Consider the following 18302-nt stretch of genomic DNA (forward strand, 5'->3'; position numbering starts at 1 on the left):
ATTATTACAATAACAACTTCCAATTGTTTCAGACGAGAAAAGCAAGACTTGAAAAACTACCGCAAAGTACTCAAATATCAGATTAACCAATTTGTGATCCTTATTTATTACTATATTCTACAAATATGAGATTCAAATAAGAAGACATCATGAAGAATTCAAAGGAAAAAGGGTGTTTTGGATAGGTCAATGAAGATTAATAAAAGGACCTGTTTATTGGCTTGAATACTTTTCAGAAACCGAACTAAAATATTCCATAAACGGATCCCTTATTGTAGACGGTTCCTTCAAGTGCATTACCATATGCTCGGATAACTTACAATAACTCTAGTGATTCGTCTTTAATGTGGTTTCTTAACAATAGTGGAATCCTAGAAAAGACGGTTTCTCAAGCGAGTTTGACTACGTAGAATATGGTTGTAAATTATTATATGATTTCAATTATATTTGTTTCATGTAAACTGTAATAATACAATCGTATACTATTAAGTCAACTTATCAAAGACAGCGTGAATAAACGATTGTAAAATTTATCGAAATGAGATTTATTTCACATTTGTGACCTTACATATTCAATACTTTTTAAGTAAAAAACATTATTACAAAAATTAGTTACAATATAAATCATACAGAACTAATTATCTAAATTTATAAAATCAAAATAAAAACATTCTTTATTTACTGCCATCACAGAATGAGATTTTAAAAATACATAGATAACGCAAGTTGGTTCTACTGAAGAATAGGTTATCATTTGACAAAACACACGAACAAACCTTTAATAGTCAATACCAACTAATTCCTACTCTCTTGTCAATGCTATTTACGTGTACAATGCGCCATGTTTCACACGTTTTTGCATGTCGCATGTCATATTTGACTTACTTCTATTCGAAGTTATTTTTAGTTACCAACCCTTCCTTTCCAAGATCAGTAAAGCAAAAGATCGTCCATCACGTTAACATGCATTATTATGATAAATAGAATCGTCCCCTACCTTAAGAGTGTGACAGAGAAATCTCCAACCAGAGGGGTGATGTTTTTGGTTGTCTAACCCGAGGCTCTGCCTATGGTTAGACGTCACAATTGAACACGTGCCCCTAGGGATGACAAACTGATATTTCCCGGCTAAAACACCTGAGAAGGATGTGAGAAAAATATTTCCAATATTTGGACAAAAGAATATCAAACAAAGAGTAACATATTTAACAATTATCAATTTTAAACACTATTCATAACAAGTTAAATATAAGTTGCCAATTGAAATTAATAGATAATATTTTTTCATATTTGATTATACACATATGTTGGAACATGTGTCTTTGTCAAATTTGCAAAACGAAAACGTATGTCATACTTATATTATAAGAAAACAGATACTTATTACGCATGTGTTTTCTATCGTCACAGGGTAGCATTCATATATCAAACGTTTAATATTAGTACATATCAATGCACATGAAAGAGAATGTTACACGTTAAATATCAGATTGAATAATTCACACCTCAAACTACAGTTATCGATGGCAATAATATTCTTTCTTTTCAGTAAAACAATTAATAGAAATATGAAGTCAGGAAACATTATTCTTCGAGAGAGAATTTTCGTTTGGTTTGGTTCGGTTTGGTTGGTTTGGTTTAGTTTTGTTTAACTTCCTATTAACAGCTAAGGTCAAGAGAAACGATTATTTGATAATTATTATAATGGTTCTGATATACCGCTTTATCACAACCTAGTTCATAGGTAATCTCCAAGCGGTTCACAAATTATTATACGTGGTTATAGGGCCTTTGAAACCAGCCAATACCTTTCTCAACTCCCTGGGGAGCATACCGTCGGAGCTGCCATTTCGGCGCTAACAGCTAGCATTCAACAATTCTAGCACTGCCTAACCACGTACCCATTAATAGCTGAGTAGACTGGAACAAGCGGAGTAAAGTATCTTGCTCAAAGATACAACACATTGCCGTGCCGTGGCATGAGCCCGGCGTGCTACCACTAGACTACCGTGCCTCCTAATGAATTATTAGTGAATTAATTATGAACGGAATATAAACAATGGTAACAAAATGTAGTGGATTCTTGTTTAACGTTAGCGCAACCGACGAACCCATATGCCCTCCTTATCGACACGTGGCCAACCGCAAGTAAAGCTGTGTAATTGGCTGTCATTTTAAAAAAGATTTCAGGTTTCATGTTTCTCCAGTGTTTATCCTGTCTGTCTTTAAAACTGTTCATTCATTTGCAACCAATAGTTTTTTGCAAGAAAATGATCCACATAGTTATCATCTTATGAGTACAGAAACTATTTTACAGCATCACTTTCCTTAATAGTAAAATGAAAAGTGTCCCTCAAAGCAACAGTTTATTATGGGAGTAACATTTGAAGTGTTCTAGTTGGGAGTTCAGGAAAATACTGTTCATGTTTTATTCGGAGAAAATGCTGCTAGTAAAGTTTGGTGTAAATGGAAATTCAGTTGTTCAAAAATGAAAAGCAGAACATGCATCATATAGTCTTTCAATAAATAGTTATCAGTATTGTTAGTGAATTCAAAAAGCCCAGTCGTTTAAATAGGTCAAAAGCAGCCGTGAGATTTAAGCGATATTATTCTCAAAACATTTAATTACCATGATAAAAATGTTTTTTTTGAGTCAATTAGTAAATAATAAATAAGTATGAAAAGCTTTATCCAATTGATATTATTAATCACGTGATATAAGTAAATATATTTCGTAGTGAATTTACTTTAAAAACAAAATGCTGAGAATTCGAAATCAGAATAATGATATAAGAACGACAAAAGTGTCATGCATTTTTCGTTTTTTTTTTCACGAAATGAAATACGATTACAAATACGTAATATATGAAGCATATATAATATAATTTACAATTAGTAAAAATGAGTTTTAATGAATATTTTCGTTATTCGGGAACTCGGGCAACAACATATTTCTGAGTGTTATACAGCAAAGTCGTTTATATTTAACTAAGGGAAAGCGATAGCAAGTAGTTTGAACTAATATCGAGCATAAACGTATACAAAATATTCATGGTTAACGATTATAACCAGCAATCTGATGTATTACATGTCCCTTAACCACAACGGTTTATCGGTTCATGATTCACCTCCTATATTTCAAGGAACATAAGACCTTTCGTTCAGAAGTTTTTATCCGGAAAACTGTAATGACAATTATAACCCCGTTTGGACTTGGGAGTGGTACGAATCATATTGTCTAGTCATGATGCACACATCCATTACAGCACATTTAATAGTATTCATCTACTCAAATGTAATTACACGAACGCTAATTATAATTGTTTGGCATTTGACCTATTGTTGTGAATTTGACCTTCGGAATACGGACTTACGAGTGATATACGACACCCATTCTGGTCCTGATGCATCTGTAGAATTACGTTTCATAATGAAAATATTCCCCCGGGGTCGCGGAACACGGTGATACCCGACCCCGTCTGGTAATGACACATTGCTATATGTAGGAATTTCATTAAAGATCAGGATCCATTTAAACGTTATGGTCCGAACACGATTTTATCTTCGTTGGCCTCCAGTAGAGTATCAGATAAATAATATGCAAACCACCGCAAGTGGCGATACTAATCAATGTGTACAATTGTTCATTACATGAAACTTTATTCAAGATGAAAAAATTGTCTGGACACTACATGCAATTTATTAGTCTCGGCGACTTGTTAAGGAACATAAAAATGATATGCAACACAAGAAGTTTCACCGATCAACAAGATATTTGTAGTAAAAGGATTGCTTTAAATGCAATATACTCAGATTAACTTTATTTGTGTACAGAGACGAAAATGTATTGGAATTTGGCTTTAAGTGTGATTGAGATCTTGACCCTTGTTATATCAGGACATCATGGATTCCAAGGTTGTTTAAGTTAAAGTTATCATAACATTAAAATTAAATTTTGCTTTTTACAGAATTACCTAATCGTGTGAGTCCAAATTACAACCATTGGACAAAATGCAGGCATGAAGAAATGAACTTGCCTAAAATGTTAGAGTAAATTCTGAGTAATCCGACTCCTTTGTATTCTGTCATTATGTATTATGAATAATCCAACAAAATGCTGTTATCTCAATTCATATGAACAATACTAAATATAAACCTGAATATTATGACACCCTCTCTAATCTGACCGATAATTAGTATCACACAGAGTGTCCAATTTTACTGGATCCAACAATTTAATTAATTTTGTATGTAATGAAACTCGGCCCGAATATCAATTCATAATAATAAGTTTTCTAATTCGGTTGTCAAGGTGCGTCCTAATTAGTTTAGACGAGGAGCCTATTACAATCCATAAATCATATAAAAGAAATGTTATTATTATAGTTCCTACACTATACAGTAAAAATGTTTTAACTAAAATCAATATGCTATATAAATAAAATGTTACTGTTCTAATCCATACACTATAAAGACAGAATAAAGAACTTTGCAATTAGCATTGTTAAAACATCAATTATCTTTAACAGAAACAACTTCCTTCACAGAGACATTGCCTGTTTACGTCGTTCATACACGATAAATTTCTGTAATCAACAGTCGTCAACAATAGTGCTAGCTCATGGTTCTTAACATATTCATTGAACGTTGATGGTTCTTAACAAACTAAATCAATTTTAAAATATGTCAGGGATCGGTTGTTCCAAATCTGATAAGCTTACCGAAAGCTTACCGAAGCTTTTTTTATCTTAAATATTTTGAAAAAAATGGAAACCGTCATATACAAGCATCTATAACGATCGCATATAGAGAGGAAATTCATAAACTGTTAAGTTTATTTTTAAATATTCTTTAAGACTTAACATTGTAAAAATGAATAACTGGACTTAGATGATCGTTGCTTACATAAAATCACTTACAGAAATCGTAAGCGGGTGAAACTACTTTTGACATTTTACATGCTTAAAATGACAAAACCAGTCAGACATATCAAATTAAATTACAAGGAATGAATTTAATAAAGTGTCTATAAATAACTACATTCCTAAGACAACATTGGCTCGGCTAGAATATTTTAAAATCACAACCATTATAAAATAAATTCAAGTTTTAGTGTACTAGGGTAAATTCAGAATCGGTCCAAAGGGGAGTGTCAGGAGTATGTGCATGCCGAATATGTCTCAATGTCTCTCTTTACTTAGGAATGCTCATGTTGTCTGCCAGACGTCAAATCAAGGTAGAGTACTGGATAACTCTTATGAAACCGTTTAGTTTTATTATTCTCCTTGTCACATGCAAAACACCCACCGGAATCACCGGCGAAAAAAACTTCTGATCAAAATCTTTATGGACAATCCCCTCCGACTCCATGACAGGTACGAGGAGCGTGCGTGTTAGACGTTGTTATGGTGATGGTGGTGGTGGTGGTGAATATGGTCGTTATTATTACTGCTGTGTGAATCTAATTTTGCCATCCTGTCGGTGAGAGTATATCCATTCTCTCGCGGTTTTCGCACATGATGACAGGAACAACAATAAAGATGAACAAAGGTTTCTCGGAACTTCGTACTCATTGAACAGTACAATATAAAATTAACCGCGTTATTTACAAGTGCAACAATATCCATGACATCACCCAAGGGAATATATACAGTGTCAAAGAAACTCTCCACGCATGCGCTACAAACTATTAGAACTCCCTGGGGAAGTTCTGTGACGAGGAATAAAACGATTACAGCCACTAACATTTTCGTGGTTCTGGAATGTTCGGAAAGACGTAAAGAACTGGCACCAGATATTTGTAGAACTTTTCTTCGTTGTTTAAGCTTCACATGAATGTTATATATAAGCAGGGATCCAAAAATAGACATAAGTAAACATGGAATAAGCTTAGCTGTGAAGGCATACATCCAAACGTTCACAAGAACCAGAATTTCTGTATCATTTTTACCCAATTTTAAATCTCTGAGAACATATATCGTTTCGTTATTATCCGGTAGTGTATCCTGTAGAAGTTCGTTGCTCATGTAATTAGGTATGAGAATGATGGCACTTGCAATGTAAACTATCAAAATCATAATATTAGACTGATTAATTCTCTTTAATCGTGCTGAATTGGCTTTTGTGGGCGATCTTATATGAAGGAATCTGACTATAGCCAACAACACACACAGCCATATAGATACAGTGTGAGTTGTGGCTGTTAGATTTATATGGAATATCATAAACGTCATCCATGCCTTGCTGTTCTTTGCTGCTGATTTACTCCCGGAAGGATGAATACAATAAAAGTGGAATGCAAACGGTACATAAGATATCATGGTACAGACATCGGAAACCGCCAACCACGACAGAATCTGATTTACCGGTGTGCGCATGTGTCGCCGGGTCAGGACAGATATGTTGAAGATGTTTGTGACAATTCCAAATACACAGACACATATACTGACGTAGCCGTGGAAAGACGCGTAGCCTTTGGCAAAAGAAAACAGCTCTTTCCCCATCACCGTCTGGTTCTCTCTCATCGTCGTGTACTCGCAATAGGCATTGGCCGCCGAGAACCTGCAATATACAACAGGATAATTAACATGTGAAAACGATTAGTTGGATGATTGGTTGAACATGATTAACGTCCTATTAACAGCCAATGTCATTTAAGGCCGTGCTTATATGTGTGTTGTGTTAGCGTGCATTTGTGTATGTGTGCCGGAGACAGGGTATGTTGGTGTACTTGCCTCCCTGTGAAAGCGCGGATCTGATGACGACTTTATAGTGCTATCTCACTGAAATACCATGCCGAAGGCACCCAGCACAATATTCAATCCTGTCACATTATTCTGACAACGGATGAACTAAATGTATTTCATAATATATTGATGTGGATATAGAGACAGAAATGTTTGTGTCCACAAATTTTCTATTAAATCTAGTCAAATGCTACAAACTGCCAGTGTCAATGCGCACTTTAAGGTATTTGAATATATTAGAAATATTAGAAATACGGTACTAATAAGGAACGCTCATTCTATCGAATTGCGTGAAAACTAGTAAATATTCTCCTAAATCAGAAACTGATTATGTTTATATCTGTGTTAGATTAAGTTATTTCGTAATTGAAAGGAGACACACTCCTTGCCTGCAGTATGATTCATCATGTCTATATTTAGCTAAACCTGCTGGGGTCAAGGACATAGAAATAAAAACATTGTAAAACTATTAATGATTAGCATCTCCGCTCATATTTCGATTAAATGCCTCATGGAATTGTTGAGCTTTTCGGAGGATTATTTCAAAGAAGATATTTGCAATTGCCCTTTGTTTCAAATACGATTTAGTGACAACTATGATCTTTGATAGCGTTGAACCACTAAAATCAGAATGCATTAATACACAGTTAACTGTAAAATAATGCCTGTATTTTGAAGCGTCCGATGCATGTTCGGCAAAATCATTTATCACATCTGCCTGACTGTCAAGTCAAATTACAAAACAATCAAAAGTAATCGGCAAACATGGTCTCCCATATCAAGCTCAACGGACGAAACTAATGCGAGATAAAGCCACATTTTTGAAAAATCTGTTGTTTTTATACAATTTAATTGAAGTGCACTATTTAAATGCTAACAGAATAATCACCAACAATTCTTTGATGATGAAAACTAGACACAATGATACACGGTAAATAGTTTGTCAGTTGAAATTAGACTTTTTACATTACATTGCCCATCGGGAGCATCTTACGAATTTTAGACTATTCTTTTGCTACTTGGTTTAATATGTTTGCACGCTCGCAACATTAGAGCAAGACAACTGTGCCCGTGGGAGATGGGACAATCAAGAGCAATTTGAAATGTCACAGCAAACTGTATTCCAGGTCATTTGCATGCAGCAAGTCTTACTTTCGTCATCCGCTGGAAAAATCCATCTTCGCCGAGTTTTAATTTCGTCCTTCAAATTTGATAACTATTTTTTTAAGATGTTTACGAGTGTATGTTGTGATGATACAATTGCCCTCATCACGGATGGCAAAAAGGTGAAAACTAAACAGCAGAGAACGTTTCTCGGTATGAAGTAGTATCTTCGATATTTCGTCCTTACGACATTTAAGGTTGCATGAGACCTTGTTCATAAAAGATAGGGCCACGATGAAGCCACCTTGAAGTTCAATGTCATTGAAATTAATGACATTTGTCAGTATAATGTGACTGGGCATACTTTTGTGCTGGGTGCCTTTGGCATGGTATTTCAGTGAGATAGCACTATAAAGTCGGCATCAGATCCACGCTATCACAGGGAGGCAAGTACACCAACATATCCTGTCTCCGGCACACATAAACGCGTACGCAATACACATGGAGGTACGTCCTTAAATGACCTTAGCTGTTCATAGGCCGCTAAAATTAAAACCAAACCAATCCAACGTCTTTAACTAGACATGATATCTTGACACTCCATCCGTTCATATTACAATGACAAGGCAAGGGATAAACAATTTCTTAGCTTAAAGTCAAGCTGAAAGCACTCCTGTGTATCTTCTTATGAAATATAAAGGAGTGATGGTTTATTACATTGTACCCTTTCGAATTCCGTTGTATCCTGCATTTCATAAATAATTCGGTTGTAGTGTTTGATATGACATGTTTTGCTTGAATTGAAATGATCGGAAAGCCTCATTAACTGTCATTTATACAGATGTCAAAGCCCCGCTTGATAGTATGGAAATAAACAAATAATGATTAATGAAAAGCAGGGTGCCTCATGTTCACATGGGTCCTATTCTGTTCATGTTCGACAAATATTGGACCCGTTAAAACGCATTTCATCGTATTTCAGGTACATCATTACACATGCGTTGCCACTATATGTATGGAAAAATTATCGCTAATAAAGGATATGAGAGAGAGAGAGAGAGAGAGAGAGAGAGAGAGAGAGAGAGAGAGAGAGAGAGAGAGACGGATGCCTCAGAAAACATTACCGAAAGAAAAAGTTAGAAAGGAAAGATGAGTAAAGTGTTGCAATGGGGGCAGCATATCGATGGTGGTCTATTTAATCTTCCACGAGTAGAGGACTCCCCATCACAACACAGACCAGTATGTACCCTTTATTTTGACAACACTCTAACTGCTGTTGTCTAACGCCTTGTTGTTGTGCGAAGAAACATGACGTGTTCAAATGCATGATCGTGTTATGCTGCAGAATTGAATGCTTTCTACGATGCCTCCTGCTTGATTTGCTGCCTGTTTACAACAGTTTGGATTTCAACCCTTATCTTCTCCCCTACGCTTTGTCAAATATTGCGATCATTGGAAAGTCAGGATCCGTAATTAAGGCTATGATATTTCACATCACATTACAATTGCCCTGTTTTGCCCTATTATCTATAGACTCCGTTTTCATATGACCTTGGGTGTTGCAAGTTTTTTTTAATATTTTGGTTATGTGATGTTTTGAGGCTCATCTAACATTTAACTCATTTAGAGCCAGAAAACACCGTAAGATCACACTAAAATTAAATAGGTAAAAAGGCGTAACAGATTAAAAATACTTAAATATCAAACGACTTCTTAAAATGAGTCATATTTCATTGTAAAGAGCAATTGAGTGTAAATAATCGTATTTTAATTACACAGAAATGATATCAAGCACACTTTTCATTGTTGGTGCATTATAAACATCCTAACGCGTTTTTATAATCAGCGCATTCAACGTTTGTCTCTAAATTGTTGCGATAACGCAAAATACTGAACAAATAAACGAACAAAACACTCCCTAGTTTTTCCTAAGTACCACATTTAAAAGACAGCGGAGAATCCCACTAGCGAGACATCACTCTACAGGTCAACGTGTATATCCTTATTTTGACACCACTCCCCAAGCACTGTTAATCCCTTTCCGTGTGCCATTTTCAACATGCCACTGTATATATCCTTAACGAAACATCACTCAAAAGTCCGCTACGTATCCCCTTGATGAGGCAGCTCCCGGCTAAGTACACGTTAATTAATTATTGAAATGAATACGTAACGATTAATACTCCTGCGAGAAATTTCAATTCCATTTCGAGTGTGTCAATTTGACCAATAACCCCTTAAATCCCACTTGAGACTGCTGCCAATCGAATTGACCAACACCAACCATAACTTGACGTGCGCAAGGAGATATTCGATGTCTCCAAAGCCTCTCAAGGACTCAGATTCCAAATTTCGTTTATTAAATTTTCTAATATAGATCGTTGCCCCAAAATTCAATTTGTTTTTCCTTGACACGTTCTCAAGCACGGAGTATCAGCTTTCGCAAGTGTCAGCTACCTTGTATATTGTCTTACCCAGACACATTACCGAGGAAAAAAACTCGTAGACACTTTTCTATCTCCAGCTAGACAAGTAAATCATTCACATTTAAACAAGATAAATGATGATTTTAATTCTATTGCGTACCCTCATGACAACCTTAAATAAATCATACTATGTTCTGGTGTCATGTTTCGGTATACGGGACAGAGCTGCTCTCCAATGAATGCACGAAATTTTTAATCTTCCCAATGGTAAATCATTCAAGAATATAAACAAAGACCATACTTTTCCCCAAAAATAGTTCATGTCAAAGATTCTTATATCCTTTGCCTTGGAATACATATACATCAAAACAGAGAGAAGTTAAAACAACATATACAGTTGTACATATTAAGCTTGACCATATTCCACGTACTTACGTGCAACAATTACTATGACGTCACCAGTCACTGTGATAAAACGTCGCAAATTCATCGTAAATTGTTTAACTTGGGTCGGGTTTTTTCGTCTGGTAATATGAAACCAAGTTTTAATACAAATACGATGTATAGGTAAATCACATACCCGTTCTATCTGACTTTCATAAAACTCCTTTAAGTTCGTTTTATAAAAATGATAAGTAGTGGGAAAACGTTTGAATGAAAAAACACAAGAGAATATACCATTATCTCAAAGGAAACATAGCAAATGCGGCAAACTTTTATCACAGGGATTATTTACATGTAGAAAAAGCAGACGAAGAACAGGACCAGGTTTTCCGGATGGGTAAGCTCTTAAGCTTATATGAAGTAGTAACTGTTGTTTACTGGGCCTTTCACAATATACATATATCAAAAATGTATTTCTTAGTTTCATCATCACCATTGATTTGTTTTCCAAAGAACAAAATCACTAATTCCTGTAAATTGCATATCGGTTTTAATGAGTTATCATTTGAATAGTGTATCAAAGTTTTTGTTATACTCCTTTATATTGTATTCTATCTATTCTACCTTTCATAACATGCTTATATACACCATATACACTTTTGAATTAAGCATATCAACGTATTTATACACTTTATACATAACTGTAGCCAAGCAACTCTTAACAACAATAACATTCTGTAACTTTTAAACAGAATTGGAACCTCTTTTGAATAACTTTCCAACCAGTTGGTTTCGCGTACTTTTATGCAAGTATACATGCGCGTGTACAGTGTGTTTGTATACGCTGGATATTTTCGATATCTTTTCAGCAAGACTACTCCACCAAAAACAGAAAAACATCAAATAGAAATTGTTTACTCAACTGTTTTTTTGTTGTTTTTTTCTGAAATGCAATCGCATTTTTGGCAAAGGAAACGCCAATCATATATCTAATAGGGCTATTTTATAATGACTCGGGTTACGCTCCATCTTCAAACTTGTTATATGGCATAATTCTCAATTAATATGCAACGTTATAATTACTCTAAAAGCCTATGTAAAATGTAAACTGCAAGAATTACCCATTATATACAATATTAAATATATTACTGGTTTTTTTTATCTTATAAAAGGCTGATGCATCAAATCCCGACGTAAAAATAATAATACTTCATGTGTTTGACAACAAATCTTTGGAATGCACGAGTAAAGTAATTCGTTAACGGTATGCAGGTTTATTATCTCGGAAATTATTTTCGCGTGTTCAATTCAGAAAAGCATCACAATTATAAATATCCCGACTAAATTAATTGCGAAATTTGGTAATATCCACTTAACCTCGTATATATTTATGACTGAAATACAAGATGTTTAAAGTTTTAACACATATGAATATTTTGGAGAAAGTCACATATATAGTAAGAAGGCTGGACAGTTACAAAAATTGCTGATACGTACCGTTGGTGACATGATATTAGTGGCATGGTGATGCTTCTGATATAGGCTTAAGGACGATTATAAACTTCTTCTGCTTCAATAGAATTTAAAATGTGAACTTTCCGTCAAGAACGCTATTCTGTTTCTTGGAATGCATCACTCTTGAGATATTTATTAACTTTCTCAATCCACAATTATTGGTTCATCAAGTGTTCACATCTGTCCATACATGTTCTTCACGGCAATTGCTACAAGCTGTGACTGAAATGATTCCGAATGTTTATATATCTAAAGAGATAATAAGGCCCATCCTATAGAGGCTTGCGAGCTGAATTTTTGTCAACCGATGGCAATAGCACTCCCACTTCGCCATGGAGCATGAATACATTAAGCTACAACATGTCAAAGGTTGTCATATTTTTCAATTACTGACCGTTACTAACGCAAATGGTCCGATTCACGGGAAAGCAAACAAAAGTGTCCAAGATTCTATCAATTCAAATAGAGCGAAGTGCACTTTTGACTAGGTTTGTTTATGTTTACAGTACAATCCCAATACCACAGTTCATATACTACAGATAACGTCATACGTTATTACACTTATGAGGTGTAACAAAACATTAGTCCGATGTTATCTAACAAATGGCTTTATTCACAAGCATTGTACGATATGCTTGTTAAACATTTGTTTGATGTGGATTTTCGTCATTTTTCCTCCAGATAATCGCTTTCTTTTTCGTCTTTTCCTATATTTCAACTGATGTATGATGATTATATAACTTTTTACATGTATATAAAAGAATGTCTTTAGCAATCGCAAGTCACCACAAGACGAATCGCACTGGACCTAGTGTACCGTATCCAGATATCATCCCAGGGAGAGTGCAGGTCGGTGGTCGGTCGACGCGATATTGCATACTTACAATACAATAAGAGTGATTATATTAAACGGGCATGCCATGCAATGGAAGGCAGTAAAGATATGTAGATAAATATAACCAATTAGCAGACCATGGACAATGAATCGATAATCATTATAATTGTTTTGTCTAAATTGAGTGGTTGTGCCCACACGTGGTACAGATATAATTCTATGGGGAAGTTAGCTTCCGCAAGGGCGTCACTTTGTAAAATCATAATTCATACGAATCTGATGGCTTCCGACACGATATGGCTCACGTCCAAGTCCTACCGTCCCCAGTGCGTGATATTATTAGTAGTTATGGAACAAAAGTCGTGTCCAGGGTAATTTGTTCATGCGAAATCAACATGAACTTATATTATCATTTGTTTTCTTTCAAAATACTCCTTCTACATCTAAGATAAACGGCACGAGGACTTCATGTCATATTCATAAAAAAAATATATACTTTAAGTTATAGATATTACTTTATTATATGTATAGATATGTCAGTTTTTGGTTGCATCTTTCATTATTTTAAGTAAGGTTAAGCTGACAGTGCTGTATAAGTTTGTGTCCAGTGTAGTGTCCAGTGCGGCGCGATTAACCATATCCCCGTCCCTAGACATATCAAAACGTGTTAACCTTATCACAATGCTGAGACAAGGCCTCCAACTGGTGATCCCTAATTGTAACGGTATCTACGCCTGTTAATCAGACACGGTATGGCAAAGAAAACACGAGTTCTCGCACAGCGTGACATCTTACTATGCTAGACATTTCACCCACAGGATGTGAACATTTTAGACTTGACGTATATCGCACTGGATCCCATTAAATTCGCATTAATTCCTTGCGCTTCCGTATCACAATATCCCTCTACTAATTGCGTTACGCGTTGTCCTGATATATTGGACTCCAAACAGCTACAATTTCTTTACAGTTCGTATGTGAACTCTGAACATCTATTACGTTCAGAAAACTAATTATAATTGCATTTTAAGTGCATCGAAATGTAATCGACATTTTTTTAGGATAAGTATAATTGATTAAATTCACTTAAAGGTGCATGCCTCATCACATTTGTTTTTATCTCATTTATATTCACCAATAACAATACATCCTAAGCAAAGAAAATGTATTGTGCGGTATTAAGTATTTTGTGAGTGACTCATATCTAAACTATTTAGATAATCTTGTATTTTAATTGGACCTACATGTAATGCCTGTAGATTAATTTTATCAAATCATGTTGATTTAGACGTAATCCTTTGATCCATGGGTCAAACTAAACAACCTGACACGTACAAAAAAAGTTTCATGCAGCGAACATCGTATTCAGAGTTACAAGTAAATTATTAGTCCAAGACTGGCCCGTCTTTACAACAGTTAATATAAAAGGAAAATATATTATGTTTCTCGATGATGTCTGGTAAAACAGGTTTTTACAAAACTTGAAAGGCTGCACAAGAAATCCCTATATGTACTTCAATTTTCTTATACAACAAACTTATAGTATGTTTCATTAACGTGAAGGAAAGTTTTTCAATTAAAACACCGAAACACCAAATAAATTGCATATCAGTTTCATGAAACACCCTCTTATAAACAGATTTGGTTAGGTCCTATTTAGTTTAACGTCCTATTAACAAACAGCAAAAGTTATTTAAGCACGTGCCTCAATGTGTTATACACAGCAAGATGACGGCAAATATACAATGTGCTATGGCGTATTGAGACACCCTTTTGTTGAACACAAAAATTACTGTCTTGCGTTACTGGTTGTACAGGCCCTTATAAACAGGAAGAGGGTCGTCAAATATATTTAGTGTTGATGCATAACTTATTTTCTATTTATTGCTTGCTGGCTTATGTCTTCGTCAGATGAAAGAAAAAAAATGTCGTATAAAAAGAAATCATTCAAAATAGAAAAAGAACGACACAAGTCATTGGTTGCTTAATGTCTCAGTGAATTTGAAAATTTGTCAGCTTCGAAAATAAGTCCGGAATCCAAAATAAAAGATTGAAATAAACCGCGGCGTATTTGTGAAACTGAAGCACCCTATTAAGCTTCAACCAATCCAGAGTTAATTAAAATACGTAGATGAACAATCAATTTATACCGAGCAAATTAAAATATTCGAGTATTTGGCAGGGTTTCCCTTATCATGCACCAGGTACTGATCCTGTGCAGCCTGTGTTAATACCCTCCCATGTATGTATGCCTCCGATTGTGCTGGATTCATATAATGCGATTCGTCCGTGCTTCGTATTTTACGTTCTTCGATAGAGCCAACTCGCATTTGAATGTTACTGTGAAGACCCTGTAGAATGCAACCGCATACCATCTTACACTCAAACTCGGTCTATCGAGTTTTGCGTATAGCATTTTTTCTAAGAAACAATTACCTCAGGGCCGTGTTAATATGTTTGATAGCCACTGGGACAAACTGATTGAATTCATCATAAAGCAAGTCAACAACATACTTTACGGCTGACAAAGCATCGCATCGTCATTTCCTTAAGTACTCATATTAAGTCAGGCAAATTAATTGTCTCGTTACTTTCAGGAACAATGATCATAACTTAACCATGAATATGATCAGATTTTTTTTTACACTTTCTCTTATGTGAGGTTATCTGGGGAGCAAATTCAGGTTGGCCAGTGTTACATGGCCTATGTGTAAATGAGCTAAAGCAAAATGTAATAAAACTGGGGTTGAACAAGAGTTCAAGATGCGCTGTTATATCTATTCCCTCACAATAAGACTTTCAGACAAATAAAGCAGCACTATCTCGCAAAACGTCATACCTGCTTTTGTAGCTTATGTCTTCGCTGACTAGTTTATTGACACAAGGAGCGAGAACGTAAGCTTCCTCGTAAACAGTTGTTGACCTTGGAAACGACATCGTATCTCAACCGAACGTCTATAGGATGTTGTTCATAAAGTAGCGAGGATTGCTATAAATGTACACCCTTGAATAGTCTAGCGATATACAGTAATATAAGGAATAGTTGTCACCATATCCTACTTGGGTCTGGACTTGTTTACTAAAGGAAAGAGAACTGCAATCATAAATTTGTTGAAACAAGATACAATCCCGGAAACCAGATATACACCAGAAAAAACATGATCATTAAACATTTCTCTTGATAATAAGGATTCATTATATAGTTTCCCGAATACTATCTTCGTTAGATGTTCGCTATAATCATGGAGTGTCTGGAACTATACACAAACACGTTTAGCTATAGGAAGTACCCTTAACTTGTATGTGAATTATGTCTTCATGTTAAGGAAACTCTCCCACTGCTATGTGATTTTTCCTATTTGCAGTTACCTCCCTTTAACTTTTATTCAAATGATACTGTACAACAATTTGGCCAGGAAACGTCCGTCGACCAAATAGCTCAATCGCTTGTATCGATGGTTAAGCAGTCTAAAGTTCAGAGTTCGAATGCGGATCTTGCCTCGTGGTGTTTTTTGTGTCATTAGAACACTGATGTAGATTATATTTCAATATTTCATCTTTACTTATTCTCAAAGCCATGGTTCTGCGGAAAAAGCGTTTCCAATACTTAGTCCTCCGGTTGGTTTCGGAAAATTCCTTTTATTAGGAGTTGCTATTTAATCTTTTTTTTTCTTCTTGATTTTGTTTCTTTTTTACTTTCTGTTATAAAACTTCTAAGAACCATTTCACAACGGACAAACACATAGTACATTTGCATCATGTGCAATAATTTTTGTTTACTTTTAAATCAGTTGCAGATTGACGACTGATTTTAGTTTAAAAGGTAAATGTAGTTCATGTAAATTCAAATATGTTCTTTACGTTATCATTCCAAGAATAACTTAAAGTGTCCAAAAAATCTTATGGGATAAACAACCGTTAAAGTGCATGGCATATATGATTATACATACTTTGTTTAGTATGGTGTGCCTTTGCAACAGCTACGGTTACATTGCGACCATCTACACCGACGATACGACCAATACTATGTACCATTGAGCTGAAAGGTCATTACGTTAGCCCTGGTACAGTGACATCACCTTTGGATATTCTATCCTGACAATGAATTAGTAAGGGGCACCAAGGGACAAGATAGAACAGAAAATATGCAGGTCCAAAGAACTACAAAGGAGAGATTAGGTTAGTTTTGCTATCTCCGATGTAAGAGGTCACAGCGGAAATACTCGATTCTGTAGGGAGCCCTTCAGATATCCCCACATACCTTCTTATCAAAAATTAGTAATTATCATTATTACATGTTTTACTCCCAATCAACACAGGATATGTCATTAGGGCCAACAAATGATCGACACAAAAACAAATACAAAAATTAAGCATCAAACAACCTTAAAAGTAAAAAAAAAACAAAAAAAACGTCAACTTGAATATTGAAACTGGCTGTGGTGACTCATATTTTGTTTAAAGACTTTGTCTTTCAGATAGCCTAAAATTGTAGAAACAGTAATAGCGTTTTATTATATTGCATTACGCTATGTATGGAGAGGGGTTACATCAACTTAATGTACCACTGAAACATTATTCTTCCGGTAAAAAATATTATATCGTATATGGTGAGTTGTAACATCCTCGTGAACATAACGATTATTTGTCTTCAGATGCAATCACAGGACAGTTCGACTAAAAAGATTTGTTTTGCTTGATTTTTGTATTTCTTAAAGACACATCGACAACTTTAAGTCATTTAAGAAGAGATGTTACAGAAACCAGAACGTTTCTATCATGAATATAGTATATATCTTCAGGTGCAAAAAAATAACATCACTTAAGCATTGAATTTGCATTGAAAGCAGTGCATTACTTATACTTGCAATGCTTTTGAATGTGTTTATATCAAAGAAAACTTTCAATCGAAAATTATTCGGCATGTAATTATCGTATTTGATTGTTCAAAAATAGAACAACCATCCGACCAGGGAGATTAAGTGGAATCCAACATAACAATTATGACGTCATCATAGTGATAACGTCAACAATTAGCTCATGACCTTAATTGCTTATATGAATACCATCTGATTTTGGTAGGGTTATTCAGTTGCAATGTCCTACGATAGTACATAGGAACTGGGACGCAAACCACTACCACCTAACATTTTTACCTGAAGGTAGAATGGTAAATCACCTTAACGGAGACAATTTATTGAATATCAATCCCATGTTGTCTAACGCACCGATACGGGCAGAGTTCACCTTTATTTAGACACGCAGTTATCTCATAGAATTCGATCAAAGGAC

General features: G+C 35.1%; 1 protein-coding gene across 3 annotated transcripts in view; it reads right to left on the reverse strand.

Moving 5' to 3' along the window:
• Positions 1–4817: 4817 nt before the first annotated feature.
• LOC110458893 (sex peptide receptor-like) overlaps positions 4818–18302 on the reverse strand; it is a 149727-nt gene continuing 136242 nt past the window's right edge. For all 3 annotated transcript variants that reach the window (XM_021510860.1, XM_021510858.1, XM_021510859.1), the window contains exon 2: positions 4818–6561. In XM_021510860.1, coding sequence (XP_021366535.1) covers positions 5394–6524 — 1131 coding nt within the window. In that variant the 5' untranslated portion in view covers positions 6525–6561 and the 3' untranslated portion in view covers positions 4818–5393. The remainder of the gene's footprint in view (positions 6562–18302) is intronic.

The sequence above is a fragment of the Mizuhopecten yessoensis genome, unplaced genomic scaffold, assembly GCF_002113885.1.
Source record: "Mizuhopecten yessoensis strain PY_sf001 unplaced genomic scaffold, ASM211388v2 scaffold9847, whole genome shotgun sequence".
Taxonomy (NCBI): Eukaryota; Metazoa; Mollusca; class Bivalvia; order Pectinida; family Pectinidae; genus Mizuhopecten; species Mizuhopecten yessoensis.